This window comes from Fusarium falciforme, chromosome 10, assembly GCF_026873545.1.
Source record: "Fusarium falciforme chromosome 10, complete sequence".
Taxonomy (NCBI): domain Eukaryota; kingdom Fungi; phylum Ascomycota; class Sordariomycetes; order Hypocreales; family Nectriaceae; genus Fusarium; species Fusarium falciforme.
The window spans coordinates 2,634,033-2,648,258 of record NC_070553.1 but is presented as its reverse complement, the minus strand read 5'-3'; the positions used below and the strand labels follow the sequence as shown (position 1 = coordinate 2,648,258).

The following is a 14,226-nucleotide window of genomic DNA, read 5'->3' as shown; positions in this document are numbered from 1 at the left end:
ATTACTATGTTTGTCCCACGACCACGGCACAAAACGGACGCCATACGAGCTTTTTCCCTGCCCATAGCCACACGGCAGGCCCGGACAGTGTATTCCCCTGGATCTGCCCTCTTCTTTCTTCTTCCTCTGCCTTGCCCCGATCTCGAGTCTGTCAGAGCCTGGATCTTGCTACAGCACTAAGCGGAGACTGGCTCTTCGTTGGACGAACAGGAGAGCCTCATCTAGATGACCGAGTTCCAAAGTTTAACGGTCATATCATCCAAGACTACGGAAAATTAGAGATTTCTGAAACTGCGCCTTGGGGACTAATCGAATCTGCAATCATAATGAGATCAACGCACTGTCCGCGAGATGGCCGTGTGGCATATTTGCAGCCAAGCGACAAAGGCGTGGTGGCTCCCCTCTAATAATGGATGTCTCTCTTTCTCGGTCTCACTTGGCTTTGATCCCGCGCCACAGACGGTCTATGGCCAAAGGATCGAATGTCTAGGAAGCATTCCTCATGGCGCGTCTCGTCAGTCATCGTCTCCCGTCAGACAGACACACTCATCCGCCAGGCTGCGGAGGAGCAGACCGCAAGAGAGAGGCGGTACTCTGCCTCTCGTGATGGCTGCATCATCAGGGGACTCTGGCTGACGGGCGACTTGTCATGGATCCATCATGGTTGGTACGAACCCAGGCCCTAAAAAGAAAAGTGCCCCTGGGCTGTCTGTTCTGGCCCAGCAACCAGCCGGCCGTTCCCCAAACGGCACCCACCGGATGCTATCCCGCATGGTCAGGGACAACGCGGCGGGTCATGCAAAAGGCTTGTTTACTGTTTGTGCTCCGTACCGTGTCGGGATGGACTCTAGGGCACGGCTCTTTCCAACGAGGCCCTCGACTGTGAGGCTTGAGACCTGGCGTCTGGTTTTCCGCAATTATTAACCAACCGAGGGCTCGCAAGTCCGCTACCTCTTCCATCATGACCACTGAGCTGGGGAGGAGCCCTAGACATGGCGTTCCGAGTTCCACAGCTCGATGTGTGATGTGATACGGGTGAATTCGAGATGGGTGATTCGAGACAACATGAAGGGATTGAGACAGGATGACAGGCTGATCGGGTTCCTGGATGAGACAGCAGCGGGTCGACTGTCGTTCCATCCCAACTATGGGTTCCTCCACGACTCTCATGAGCAGGATCCAAGACGTGGCAGACGGCACTCAAGGGAAGGGGTTTGAAAAAAATGCTTCGGCCAGTGCGGACATATGGACGATATGGCAATCTCTTCTTATTTTCCAGGGGATTGCATTGCTCCACTGCGGACAACTCAAAGCCCGCTTTACCCCGTCACAGCTGGACATGATCAAGCCAGGGCCTGGCCTGTCAGCACATCCTCGTCTCGCTAGGATCAGCGCTGGCCTTAATGATCGATCCTCCCTGATCAAGCTTCTGGAATGCGAGGACGGAGATGCTAGCTTGGGCCAAAGCCGTTCCCTGCTGCTGTTATTTTGGGAGCCAAAGTGTGAACGATGACGGAAGACGGCCCATCAAGCCCATATTCTAGCTCCATGAAATGCCATCTGAGCTGCCCTTCATCCCTTGGACTCTCCGATTCCCCCACGATGGAGCAAATCTAGGCTGTGAGACGCGTGCATGTGCGGGAGAGACGTGTTGTGTGTGGAAATGTCCGAAACACCCATTCACTGATCTGCGAGACGTGATGAGGCCATGGGACTGGGGGAATTCTCTTGCGCTGGCCCCCCTTGGCCCTTGCCCCAGCCGTCCATCATTACACTCACTCAGCGTCACTGGCCAGCGGACTGGCGGCTGAAGAGATGGCTACGGTGGTCTTCTAGGCGTGGCTTGGCTGAAATGGGTTCAGCTCAGACGTCCAGGTGGAAGCGTCATGGGCGCCCGTCACCGAACGGCCGCGTCAAGTATAAGCGAGAGAAGCAAAAGCAAATTTTATTTATCAGCAGTGGCATAGGGTAGGGTTAACTTGACTTGCAACAAGGCTCTGTGTTGATCAGCGACGAATGATCTCCTGAATTGACACACGTATAAAGACAAGATCTTCGCGCAGTCGATCCATCGCTCATCTGTGACTCTCTCCAGGTTCAGGTGTCGTGGTTGTGAGAATCCTGCTGTTCCTCTTGCTCGTGCAACAACACCCTGTACCGTTCCTGTAGAGGGCTGGGTGGGAAAATGCAACGGTACACAACATGTCAGGTCTTAGAATAGGACCACGTATCCACGCATTCAAAATGCTGGTCTGGATCCCGCCCATTAAGCACATGTCGACGCATAGAGGATGGCATATGTCAGCAGAAAACACCACCAGATAAAAATGTTGTGAGGTGACAAAGATGGATCATGGTCAAAGATGACACACACGACCTCGATGACAACACAGCCTCCGCTCCCTCGCGGCTAACGGGCAGGTAACGTCGTAGTGAACCATGATACGAACCTTACATCAACTTCGAAACCGGCATTTGTGCATTGCATCGCAAAACAGTTGGGGCTTGGACGCGTACCTCAACGCAGAACACTTTGCCTTCAGGCTCGTATTTGGCCATCACAGGCCCACCACCACAACCCACGAATCCAATCCAGTCCCGCCCTTAGTAAACACTCAAGGTTTCCGTCCCTCGGGTCGAGAGCCCCCCTTGCCCCTACAGGCGATGGCTCACCCGCCTTGTTCCAAGTTTAGACATGAACGCTACAGTGTGGGTGTGGTGGCTCGCAGCCCAAAGCAGCATCCTGTGGCCCTGGGAGCCCTCTGATGGCCACCTAGCCCGTCCCGCAGAGCTGACCGTCCCGTCCAGTCGAATCGGGCCATCCGCCAGCCGCCCCGCAGTAACCCCCTAGAGCCCGCCTGAAGCGCCACGTCCCCTGTGCTAAAACCATCACGGATGGGCCGTTGGCCCTGGATTTCTGCACACATGGCCTGCCCGGTCGGCCGTACACAGTGCGCCTTGTCAGCCGCCAGTGTCAGCGTATCCAGTCTCGGCCTCGCCCTTCTGCTGGGGCACGCTACGACCACGCTACCTCCGCCAGCTACCTCTTCCTCGCCAGACCAAGACCCCATCGCTTCTTCAACTTCTTGGAAAGCGTTCGTCTTGAGCGTTGTTCTGCATTTTTTCCATTGCTTTCACTGCAGCTTCATTGACCAGCCTCACTCGCTCTGGCTGAGTCCTCTCAATCGTTAATATCGTCATTCCCCCAGATCTTCTCCTCAACTTCGCAGCCACTAAGGCCGTGATACTTGCTCGACTTGGAAAAGGAGGGCCGCGTTGCCCAGCGACCAAACCTTCTTGTCACGACTTTGCCGACTTCGTTACAGCCGCTCAGCCGCATCGCCTGCAGCCGACCGTTGTCCCGTCCGTTCGCTATTCTCCCGTTACCGTCTGTCGCTTTCATTGTTCCCTTGAACACCCTTCTACGCCAAGTCTCCCTCGTCTCACTGAGCATCGGTGCCTCGATCCGAAAACTGTTCTTGTCCAGCATAATCATCGCGACGTGCCGCTTCCTGTGATCGTCCCGTGAGGACATCACTGTCATCAACGATGGCGAATCGAATGTCCATGTACTCGATGGCATCAGAGGCCCTGGGTGGTGCTCAACCCACCCAGGTGTCCACCACAACTCTCCTGAATGCCATCCACAATATCTACCTGTCCTCTCAGCCTCATCAACTTGACGCCAGCACCAGTCTCGTCGTCAACACCTGGCTTACTGCTGCTCAAGTTGGTCCCACTGTTGATGCTTCCCTCGCTGCTCGTGCTTGGGAGCACGCCCGACGACGAGCCGAAGATGGTTGTGTGATTCTGGGGTACGTTGAACATGCCGGCTTGGCTTTTCGTTCACTCGGCTAACATGTTGTAGTTCACTTCACCCATCAACCCCCTCTCTGCTGGTGCCATTCCTCAACGCATTTCCCTTCGCGATTCCCTCGTCTGTTCACAAGTCCCTGGAAGCTGTCCGGCCATTCCTTCGATGCGTGACGCCCAACAACCCCTCGGCCGCGAGGCAGATCGCCCTCGGTGTCACCCTCACCCTCAACCTCACAGGAAATGTTACCGGTGCCACACTAGCACTTTCCCAGGGCGGCATCGACACCAAGAAGGGTCTGCTCAACATTCCTGCCGAGGCTGGCTACCGAGCCTTCGATGTGTTCTACTACCTCCTCACCTCAGCTTCCACTCCTGCGGAGCGAGAGTTCCTTGGCCTCAAGTCGGCGTCCGCATACGCTCTACTGGCTCGATCTGGCACCTATGATCCACCATCCTATCTTCTGACTGCTGATGACGCTGCCTCTGCGGATGATTTCCGTCAGGCTCTTAAGGAGATTGGTATTAAAGGATCAGCCCACCGTAACTTCATTTCCACGCTCGCCGGTCTCCTTAAGCTCGGCAATACACTCGACTACGCTGCCGATTCGGATGATTTGGAGGAGATTTGCGAAGATGTCAGCGGACTGCTTGGAATGGAGCCTGAGGTTCTCCTGCATCAGCTCAGCACCGAGGACAGGCAAACTTTGGTCGGCGGCCTTTACGAGGCTCTCGTCGACTGGGTTATTTCCAAGGCCAATAGCGCCATTTCAGCTCAGATGCTCCGTATCCGAGACGGCGACGAGTCCGTTGACGGCCGCGGTGTCCGTACCCCTAACTCCAACGAGGATACCGGCGACACCGTTTCTATCTCTGTTATTGAGGTGCCTGATCCTGCTCTTGGTAAGGCGCTGGCTATGCGTACCATCTTTGATGATACTCTCGGAATCAATGCCGAGATGATCGAGGATGGCGTTGAGGTCCACTCGGCGGGATCCTCTGTCGTCCGAGAAATGCAGCAGGCTGTCGCCGAGGTCGCACCTGATTTGGGTATCATGACCGGTCCCCAGGGCCGTGACCGACAGCATGAGCTTGAGAAGCGGGAAGTGATCCTGGAGAAGGTCGCCTATGCTTCAGAAGATGACGGTTTCCTCAAGAAGCTGCTCTTCCCCATCCCCGGTGAGGGTATCAACTTGGGCCGGGCTGGACGTTTCGATCTACCCGCCGTGTTGAGCTCTAGCCGTGCTTGGTACCACCTTTCACTGCACCCCACTGATGACTCCCCGGCCAACCTGGCTGCTCTGCCCGCCATCACATCCGCGTGGTCAGCTGGCACAGTTTCACGACAGCTCCGCTCTTGGAGACTCCCAGAGTGGGCCAACCGTCGCAACCGCAACCTTGACTATACAGCCGATTTTGATGTCGACGAGTTTGTCCAGCGTTATAGTGCTCTGGGATGCAAGGATGGCAAGGACGGCATCGAGACGTGGATGATGGAGCGGGGATGGAGCAATGGCGAAATCTTCATCGGAAAGGAGCGCGTTTGGGTCCGTGAGGGCCCGTGGTGGGAGGCTGAGAGCATGCTCGATATCAAGCCCGCACACAGTCTGCAGAGTATCGGCCAGAACCCGTTCAACACCGGCTTCGATACCGGCTACTCCAACAACGGCAGCGGATTCTTCCCTGCCCCGGCCATGGACAACAGCATCAATGGAAGCAACGACCATCTTGTGCACAACCGCAACTTCAGCCAGGGCAACATGAGCCAGGTCACCGTTGGTCAGAACCCTCATCTGAACCCGAACCTGGCCCCCAACCCCAACCTGAATCCCAACTCTGCACCTTCCATTGCCCCATCACGGAACATCAGCGCCGGTGACTACGGTCTCGGTACGAAGGGTGACACCTACAAGGGCCAGGTCTATTACAACGAAGACGGCGAGTTCACGGGCATGTTGGACCCTGAACTGGCCAAGGATAAGAAGATTGAGACCAAGGAGCTGCCCTTTGGTCGACGCGCTTGGGTCACATTTGTCTGGGCCCTCACTTTCTGGATTCCTTCCCCGCTCCTGACGTACATTGGTCGTATGAGGCGACCCGATGTCCGAATGGCTTGGCGTGAGAAGCTTGTCCTGTGTTTCCTGATTGCAATTCTCAACGGTCTCATCGTTTTCTGGATCATTGGCTTTGGTATACTTCTGTGCCCGAACAACGACAAGGCGTGGACCGCCAAGGAACTTGCCAACCACAGTGGCAAGAAGGACTTTTGGGTTGCTGTTTATGGCAAGGTTTACGACATTAGCGACTTTTGGCGCCAGCAGCACAGTGACACTGACATTGATACCACGGAGACCAACATGATGCCCCTTGCCGGACTGGTGATGGATGGTTACTTCCCACTACCCCTGAACATCGCTTGCCAGGGACTGGGAATCACCAAGACCCTCAAGCTCCTCTCCAACGAGACCATCGACGACCGCACTGCTATCCACACCTCTGGATACTTCCAACCCGATCCCACCAGCAAGCTTCATGATGAAAAATGGTACTGGAACCGCTTCGAGCCCAGCATCAAGGAATACTACCACGGCCAGCTTGTCTGGAAGGAGAAGGAGATCAAGAATAAGGGTGAAAACGAGCAGAAGCCATGGGCCAAGTACGGCAACGAGCTCTACGATCTTACGGATTACTTCCATACCCTCGACTTGATGGACGACAACTCTCTGTATACCTTCCTGAACAAGGATGTTTCTGACCTCTGGAAGAACAACCCTGGCAAGAACATCAAGGCTGACCTGGACGCTCTGATTGAAAACTCGACTGGCAACAAGACTGAACACGCCAACATCGTCAACAGCTGGGCCTGCATCCAGAGAATCGGCTACAAGGGTGTGACCGATTTCCGCGACACACCCAGGTGCCAAGTCAACAACTACCTGCTTTTGGCCTTTGCCGCCATCATCTGTTCCGTCATTGCCGTCAAGTTCATCTCAGCTCTTCAGTTCGGCTCTAAGCGACGTCCCTCCCCTCAGGACAAATTCGTTATTTGCCAGGTCCCTGCCTATACCGAAGGTGAAGACTCACTTCGAAAGGCTCTCGACTCGTTGACTGCCCTTCAGTATGACAACAAGCGCAAGCTCATCTGTGTCATCTGTGATGGTGTCATTGTCGGTCAGGGTAACGACCGTCCCACCCCTAAGATCGTCCTGGACATCCTCGGTGTTGACCCCAAGGTCGACCCTCCCGCGCTTCCCTTCAAGTCAGTCGGTACCGCCAGCGAACAGCTCAACTACGGCAAGGTCTACTCGGGTCTGTACGAGTATGAGGGCAATGTCGTTCCTTATCTGGTCGTCGTCAAGGTTGGCAAGGAGTCTGAACAGTCCAAGGCCAAGCCTGGCAACCGTGGCAAGCGTGATTCTCAGATTCTTCTCATGAGCTTCCTGAACCGCGTCCATCACCGCGCCCCTATGTCTCCCCTCGAGCTTGAGATGTTTCATCAGATCAACAACATCATCGGCGTGGATCCTGAACTCTACGAGTATCTTCTGATGGTTGATGCCGATACCTGCGTCAGTGAGGACTCTCTCAACCGTCTCGTCTCCGCCTGTGCCCACAACGCCAAGATTGCTGGTATTTGCGGTGAGACCAGTCTCGAAAACGATGAGAAGACGTGGTGGACCATGATCCAGGTTTACGAATACTACATCTCCCATCACCTTGCCAAGGCCTTCGAGTCTCTCTTTGGCAGTGTTACTTGTTTGCCCGGATGGTATGTCAATTATGCCCCCCCCATCCCAATGTTACTAACATATGTCCAGTTTCACCATGTATCGACTCAGGACTGCGGACAAGGGCAAGCCTTTGATCATCTCTGACGCTATCATCAAGGACTACAGTGTTTGTGACGTGGATACCCTTCACAAGAAGAACCTTCTGGCTCTTGGTGAGGATCGTTATCTTACGACCCTGATGACCAAGCACTTCCCCACCATGGCCTACAAGTTCATTCCTGATGCCCAGTGTATGACTGCAGCCCCCGAGTCTTGGAGCGTTCTGCTGTCCCAGCGTCGACGATGGATCAACTCGACCATCCACAACCTCATCGAGCTGATCCAGCTCAAGGAGCTCTGTGGTTTCTGTTGCTTCAGCATGCGTTTCGTCGTTGTCGTTGATCTCTTCGGTACCATCACTCTTCCCTCCATGTGTGCCTACATCGGCTACCTCATCTACACGCTTGCGACCAAGACGGGTCCAATCCCGTATATCTCGCTCGCCATGATTGCGGCTGTGTATGGTCTTCAGGCCCTCATCTTCATCCTCAAGAGACAGTGGCAGCACATCGGATGGATGATCATCTACTTGCTCGCTTTGCCCGTCTTCTCTCTCATTCTCCCCATCTACTCCTTCTGGAACCAGGATAACTTCTCGTGGGGTAACACCCGTATCGTCATCGGAGAGAAGGGTAACAAGCAGGTTGTTGCTGTGGACGAAGAAGGCTTCGACCCTCGCTCCATTCCTCTGCAGCGATGGGATGACTATGCCCTTGCCAACAACCTTCCCGGCCGTCGTGGCGGCTACCAGGAGAAGAATGACTACTCTTTCGGAGATCAGTATGAGATGGATGAGATCAAGTCTGTCTACTCTGCTGGACCCCAGGGCTCTGTCCTGACTGGCATGCCTGGTGGCAACCCTTACCAGCCTCCTCAGTCCCCTGCCTTCGGCCACGGCCGGACATCAACCATGGGTTACCAGGACTCCCCCATGCAGAACCGCCAGTCCATGATGTCCATGGGCACGGGCATTCATGACATGCGCAGCCAGTCGCCGTACCAAGACTTCCCCGGACAGCGACCCAGCGTAAACAACCTCCGAGGCCAGGCTAACCTCTCGCCTGCCATGGGTGGTCACAGCCGCTCGGGCACCGCTCTCGGCTTCAACCGTGGTACTCCTTCTCCCATGCCTGACGCCATGCGATCACAGTCGTCATTCGACTTCCAGCAAGGCCATTCTGGACCCAACGACATGGCCATTGTTGAGTCGATTCGCTCTGTCCTGGCCGAGGTTGACCTCGACACGGTGACCAAGAAGCAGGTCAGGGCCCTCGTGGAACAGCGTCTCCAGACAGAGCTGGTTGGCGAGCGCCGCACATTCATGGATCGCCAGATCGATCACGAGTTGGAGAACATGTGATTTGAATGACTTGACTTGAATTGGAAAGAAAGGAATTTTGGAAAGATGTCTTTTTTTTTATTTACTTGTTTTAATACTGGCACATACATACCTTTGGCTGGGTGTCTATACAGCGCCTCGCAGCAAGCGCTTCTACTCATTTCTTGAATAGAGTTGCTGGCGACAAATCGGTGGGAGGTGGGAAAGAAGAGATAGGAAAGGGCTTATTGGGTGTCTTTTTCCAAAAATGAAAGTGAGAAGAAGAATCTCTCGGCGGCGTTATATCGTGTTCTCTTTTTTTTTATCTACCTTGGGCAGAACGGGAGTCATTCCTTGGAAAGAAGTCTTTATACTTTGCAACTTTTCTTGTAAACATCCATGATCCGTCCCAGTCTCTTTTTTCTTAATGGCATCAACGGCAGGACTTGGGCTGGCTGGGACTCGGAAGAGAATGCCCTCGCTTCAATATTCTTAATGCTATCTACTCTGCTAACATTGTTTCCTTCCTGTTGTTAGTGCGTGGTCTTGCTTTGGTGAGTGGATGATGATATCAGTCAAGCGAACACACTCCTTATAGATAATGTCGATTACCTGTCAACTATCTAGATATTCCTAGTCTTGTTGCTCATTCGCTGTTTGGTTATCCTATTGATCTTGTCATGCGCTCTTTAATTTAATCCTCTCATTACCTCGCTGTCTCGTAACATGTAGACACAGTCATTGCTGTCTCCATAGATCATCCAATGCCATCTCATAGCCTGACTTCCTCGTTCGGTCAACAGTCGGGTCCTGTGAGCCCACAGATGTAGAAGGTCCTTCAAGCCAACGTGGGGTCTCCTATTTGCCATCCAGGTTTCCTACGCCTTTGAGTCGAAGGTACACGTCGGTGCCCCAGCCATATAGACTCTGCACCGCGATGCCACCACCAAAGTACTCTGCGTAGGCCCTGCTCAAGGGCAACCCATAGCCTAGGCCTGCAATGGAGCTTCCGCCTGTGCTGGCGGCCGAGATGGCACTTAGCCCGTCGTTACCGCTGCTGGAGCCTGGGACGTTGTCTGGGTCATCGGTGAAGGTGGTGAAGGAGTAGGACCAGATGCTAGGCGCCACGTCTGGTGGGATGCCGCCACCACGATCGCGGATACGGATCGTCACGCCGGGTGCGTTGTCATCGAGAGGCGCTATAGCTCCACTGCGGAAAGCACTGCGATCATCGTCTTCCGAGGGACGGAGGACAACAGGAGCGGGCTCCTTAGCCGGGAGGCTTGACGACGTTGGTGCAGGGTTCTGGTGGTTCGCGGGTTCGGGGGCAATAGTGACGATTACAGGCTCCTTGGATTTGCTCTCGACGGTAGCGCGGAAGGCGTTCTTGAGGAGCTCGGTGACGATGTACTCAAGATGCATAGGGACAAAGGCGAATGTGGTGTCTGGCTCGCCGTCTATATACAGCAGAGGCCGGACGCCATATCGAAGCTCGCAAATGTCGGCGACGAAGCCCGCGCATGACTCGACGATTTGAGCAGGCCGAAGAGCGGTATCAATAACGCCAATGTAGGACGGATGCTCAGGGCAGGGCGTGGGGCTGGCCGATGGGTTGAAATGCGACTGCGAGCTAAAGTGCAGGGCGATGTGCTGCTCGGCGATGAGACGAGTGCCAATTCGAGCGCGCAGATGATGCTCGAGGAACCGAGTCACCTCTTCGGGGGATATATAACGACGACACTCGAGGAAGCCCTTTGCTAGGATGGGGATGGTATCTGTATGGGTTGCTACGAGCTCGGCAAGGACGTTTGTGAAGCGGACCTCATCCTCGGTTGTCGATATGGGATGACCCTCGCGTGTGGCATGCCAGTAGGGGAGTAGGATGGATAGTGAATGGACGTAGTTGTTGTAGATGCGCGAGATGTTTGGGTTCGCGACGACGATGTAGGGGAGGTTGCGGAGGGCCTGGATGCGGTGGGCGAGGCGCACGGGGAGGAGAGAGAGGGCGAAGTTTGCAGACGAGAGAAGGGAATCGGCGGCGAGGGGAGGACGTCCATGTCTAAGGTGTGTCAGTATTGAAAACATAGTGATAGATATGAGCCTCGAGGCCACACATACCTCACAAGATCAGCAAGGCTAAGCGGATGTTGATGCTGCCGAGCCAAGGTCGCAATCTCGTCATCCGAAACCTGCTGCGTATGGATGCATCTCCGCGTTGGCAGCTTCGCAAGGCCAGCGCCTCGCTGCAGGTGTCTATATGCCCTCCATTGGGACAGATGCTGCCGTTGCCAAAGGCCGTGAGCTCCTGCTGGGGACCGGGACCAGGATTGAAGCCTCTGAGTGACGCGACGGGTCATTGACCTGGCGTGGGATGCTGCATTCATCGCGGCATTCTGGGCGGGGATGTAGCCCTCTTTATGCACTCGTGTGTATAATATAATTGAACTCGATGTGTGTGTGTATGTGTGAATGTGTCAAATGTCGATCGGTAGTTGGGACTGGGATGAATGACTCTTGTCGTCGCTCTTTCCGGGGAAGGTGCGGAGCGTTAGCGCGCTTGCGGCCGGCTTATCGACGGGAACGGGATGCTGCGGGGGTTATTCTAGGCTATCCAAGGGCCGCGGGGCCGTGACAATACGTCACCTACCGGCCCGGTCCCCCACTTCCGCCGAGGGGCATCGCCATGTCGAGATATCAAGGTGCTTGATAGCATCTGTCGCGAGGGTATATGGTTAGGAGTAGTAGTAGCTTGGATTTGACTACAAGCAGTGGTGGGCTTCGTTGTTGGTTCATCAACGCAATGCCGCAGATCACTGCGACAGTGTCTCATCATGGGAGACAGCATCAACGTCCTCATAACGGTGTTCATTGATATTGTGCTTCTATCGAGACGCCAGCAGGCAGCAGATCTCTGTGAATTCTAAACACATCGACCGTCTATCTGGTATATCGCCGCTTCCCTGCATCTACTGCGTCCTCACTTCCTGGTCAGCCTCGACGGCCTTGACGTGCTCATGGCTCTCTAGGGTTTGGACGGCATCGCTGGGGTATTCGACTCTGCGCACAGTTTGTCAGCGTTCGGAATCATCAAGAGACATGGCAGCTCGGATGATTTCCAGTGGGAACTTACGCGAAGCCCTTGATGAGGGAGTACTCGTGGGTGATCTTGCCGCCCTGGTCCTTGGCGTGCTGCTTGGCTCTATTCGGGGATCCTCTGTCAGTTCACTTCTAAACATATATCATTATCGTAGTACGCACGATTCGACCTGCTCGGGGCTGGCGTCGTCCTTGCAAGTGACCTAGAGAGGAGATATCAGCTTGGCGTTCTCGCCCAGGTGCTGTGGTTCCAGAGGCTAGCTCACAATGTAGGTAGGCATGGTGATGTGGTTTCGTTGGTTGGTATTGAGGTTGTCTTGGTGGTTTTGATGATTCTCTCGGGATCTCGTTGTTGTATATGTAGCTTTGGAGTTGACGATGCTGCGGTTGCGGATGCTGCCCAGTATTATATCCACAAACCGCAGTCGGCCTGAGGCGTGACCGTGACCCATTCTAACTCAAACTGCCTGCCAGCACTGGCTTACTTCAGATTGTTCCGCAAGCAGCCACGCGCAGGCCTACGTAGCTCGCCCGGGAAATCCACTTTCTTTCATGCCCAAGTTAACGAATACCAATGAATACCCTCCTTTCCAGCTGCCCCTTCTGGATCGTGCCAGTCAAGATGGCAGTCCTGGAATGCTATAGGGTAACTCTTGCTCCATGCCTCGTGGCTCTGTGAGGCCATGACGCAATCTGCCGGCGACGGCCAGGTTTTCAAGGGGTTAAAAGTGCCGCCAGTAAAGCGTGTGACGCAGGATTAGCCGTGAAACATGTGGTAGTCGATGACGTGGTTGTGAGATTTGAGACGACGAAGACTGTTGCTGTATCTCGATATAGGTCCAGGGCATGTGCCATCTTACAGTCCAGTTGTCCGGCTCTGGGCGAAAGGACACGGTTTGTTCTGTCGAGGAAAGGTATTGGAGAGAACTGATGCTGATATACCCCTCCAATGCCATGCATATCACCAAGTGTCAAGGCGATGAAAGCGGGGAGGTCGGCAAGTCTAAACCTTCAAACACCCCGTAGACTGAGAAAACCCCTGAGCTCTGCACACTGCCTAGACCACCAGGCGCACATCTAAGTGTCAAATGGGTAACAACTGGGCCCATCAAGCATGCTGCTCAGACAGAAGTCCATCATCAAGGTGGTCGAGGTGCAGGGTAGGCAAAAGCCCAAATGATGTGATGCTGAACCCCTCCTGATTGTGATGATCCCCCACCTCTAGCCTCGGAGAGTACGTACCGCTCGCTCTGAGGGCTCCGGTCCGCACTCCGTCATATCGTTGGACGCTAAGGAAGAGAGGGAGAGAGGGTTGTGACGTCGGTCGTGGGCAACGGAAGCATGGCAAACGCACGCCAGAGTGCCCTGTAATAAGCTTATCCAGCACAGCCTTGGCAGACTGCTTGGCCAACTCGGACTTGAATCTTGAGGAGGTGATAGTAGGTACTGTATTGTTATCAGACAAAGCTCGGTGCGGGGAAAGGCACATAACAGGGACTGACATCCCAACACTGTGCCGACCTTGTCCCCATCACTGTCATCCAGATTTTGGGACAGGTACAGCTGCACAAAGGTCCCCAGCGTGACGCTGTAAGTGACTTGCTTGTTGGAGAATGCACAGTCAGGACGCCACGCCACGACTGGGGGTTGCGGCACAGTCCCGTCGCGTTGCCCTTGTTCGTATTCGTATCCGGTCTCGACAATCGAAGTTTTGCATGTCCCACCGGTCCGTCCATCATGAGCTGGGATTCAGAGCAAAGACCACACCCACTTGGTTAGTCATCTGAAGAGCGGTCAGGTTCCATTGGCCATGCAAGTCTTGATTGTCCAATCATGACCCGTAGTTGGGCGATTCTCTTCCAAGGAGAGAAGCCTCTAAGCCCCGAGGCTGCCGATGTGGAAAACATGTTGAGGAGCAACAACAACAAGATCATTCTAAAGGCGTCGAAAAGTGGTCCCAGCCATGTGGTTCATTTCCCAATCCGGGTGGCAAAGCGGTGATATGCCCGAGATACAGATACTCGTTTGTGATCCAAAGGATTTGCTCTTGTTGTAATACGTGGAAGCGTATTCGCAGGTTCAACTCGGAATACACCACTCAGGGTTTTGTATCCGAGAAAGAAACAACTGAGGCCGGCCAGCATAATGCCGGGATATTTCCAGGCGACC

General features: G+C 54.4%; 3 protein-coding genes across 3 annotated transcripts; 1 reads left to right on the top strand and 2 right to left on the bottom strand.

The window, feature by feature from the left end:
* Positions 1 to 3,549: 3,549 nt before the first annotated feature.
* Positions 3,550 to 9,003, top strand: NCS54_01269900 (Chitin synthase; the record flags this gene model as incomplete). Its single annotated transcript, XM_053157925.1, has 3 exons — positions 3,550 to 3,815; positions 3,869 to 7,582; positions 7,632 to 9,003. The coding sequence occupies 3 exons, from the start codon at positions 3,550 to 3,552 to the stop codon at positions 9,001 to 9,003; spliced, it is 5,352 nt and encodes a 1,783-aa protein (XP_053013900.1).
* An 816-nt stretch (positions 9,004 to 9,819) lies between these two features.
* On the bottom strand, positions 9,820 to 11,423 carry NCS54_01269800 (Protein-serine/threonine kinase; the record flags this gene model as incomplete). The annotated part of the gene is made up of 2 exons (XM_053157924.1): positions 11,080 to 11,423; positions 9,820 to 11,020 (listed from the first exon to the last, which is right to left on the bottom strand). Exons 1-2 carry the CDS (start codon positions 11,343 to 11,345, stop codon positions 9,820 to 9,822), a joined length of 1,467 nt encoding a protein of 488 aa, XP_053013899.1. The 5' UTR covers positions 11,346 to 11,423.
* A 504-nt stretch (positions 11,424 to 11,927) lies between these two features.
* NCS54_01269700 (Hypothetical protein) lies at positions 11,928 to 12,476 on the bottom strand (the record flags this gene model as incomplete). Its single annotated transcript, XM_053157923.1, has 4 exons — positions 12,324 to 12,476; positions 12,220 to 12,260; positions 12,092 to 12,160; positions 11,928 to 12,018 (listed from the first exon to the last, which is right to left on the bottom strand). Exons 1-4 carry the CDS (start codon positions 12,336 to 12,338, stop codon positions 11,928 to 11,930), a joined length of 216 nt encoding a protein of 71 aa, XP_053013898.1. The 5' UTR covers positions 12,339 to 12,476.
* Positions 12,477 to 14,226: the final 1,750 nt, after the last annotated feature.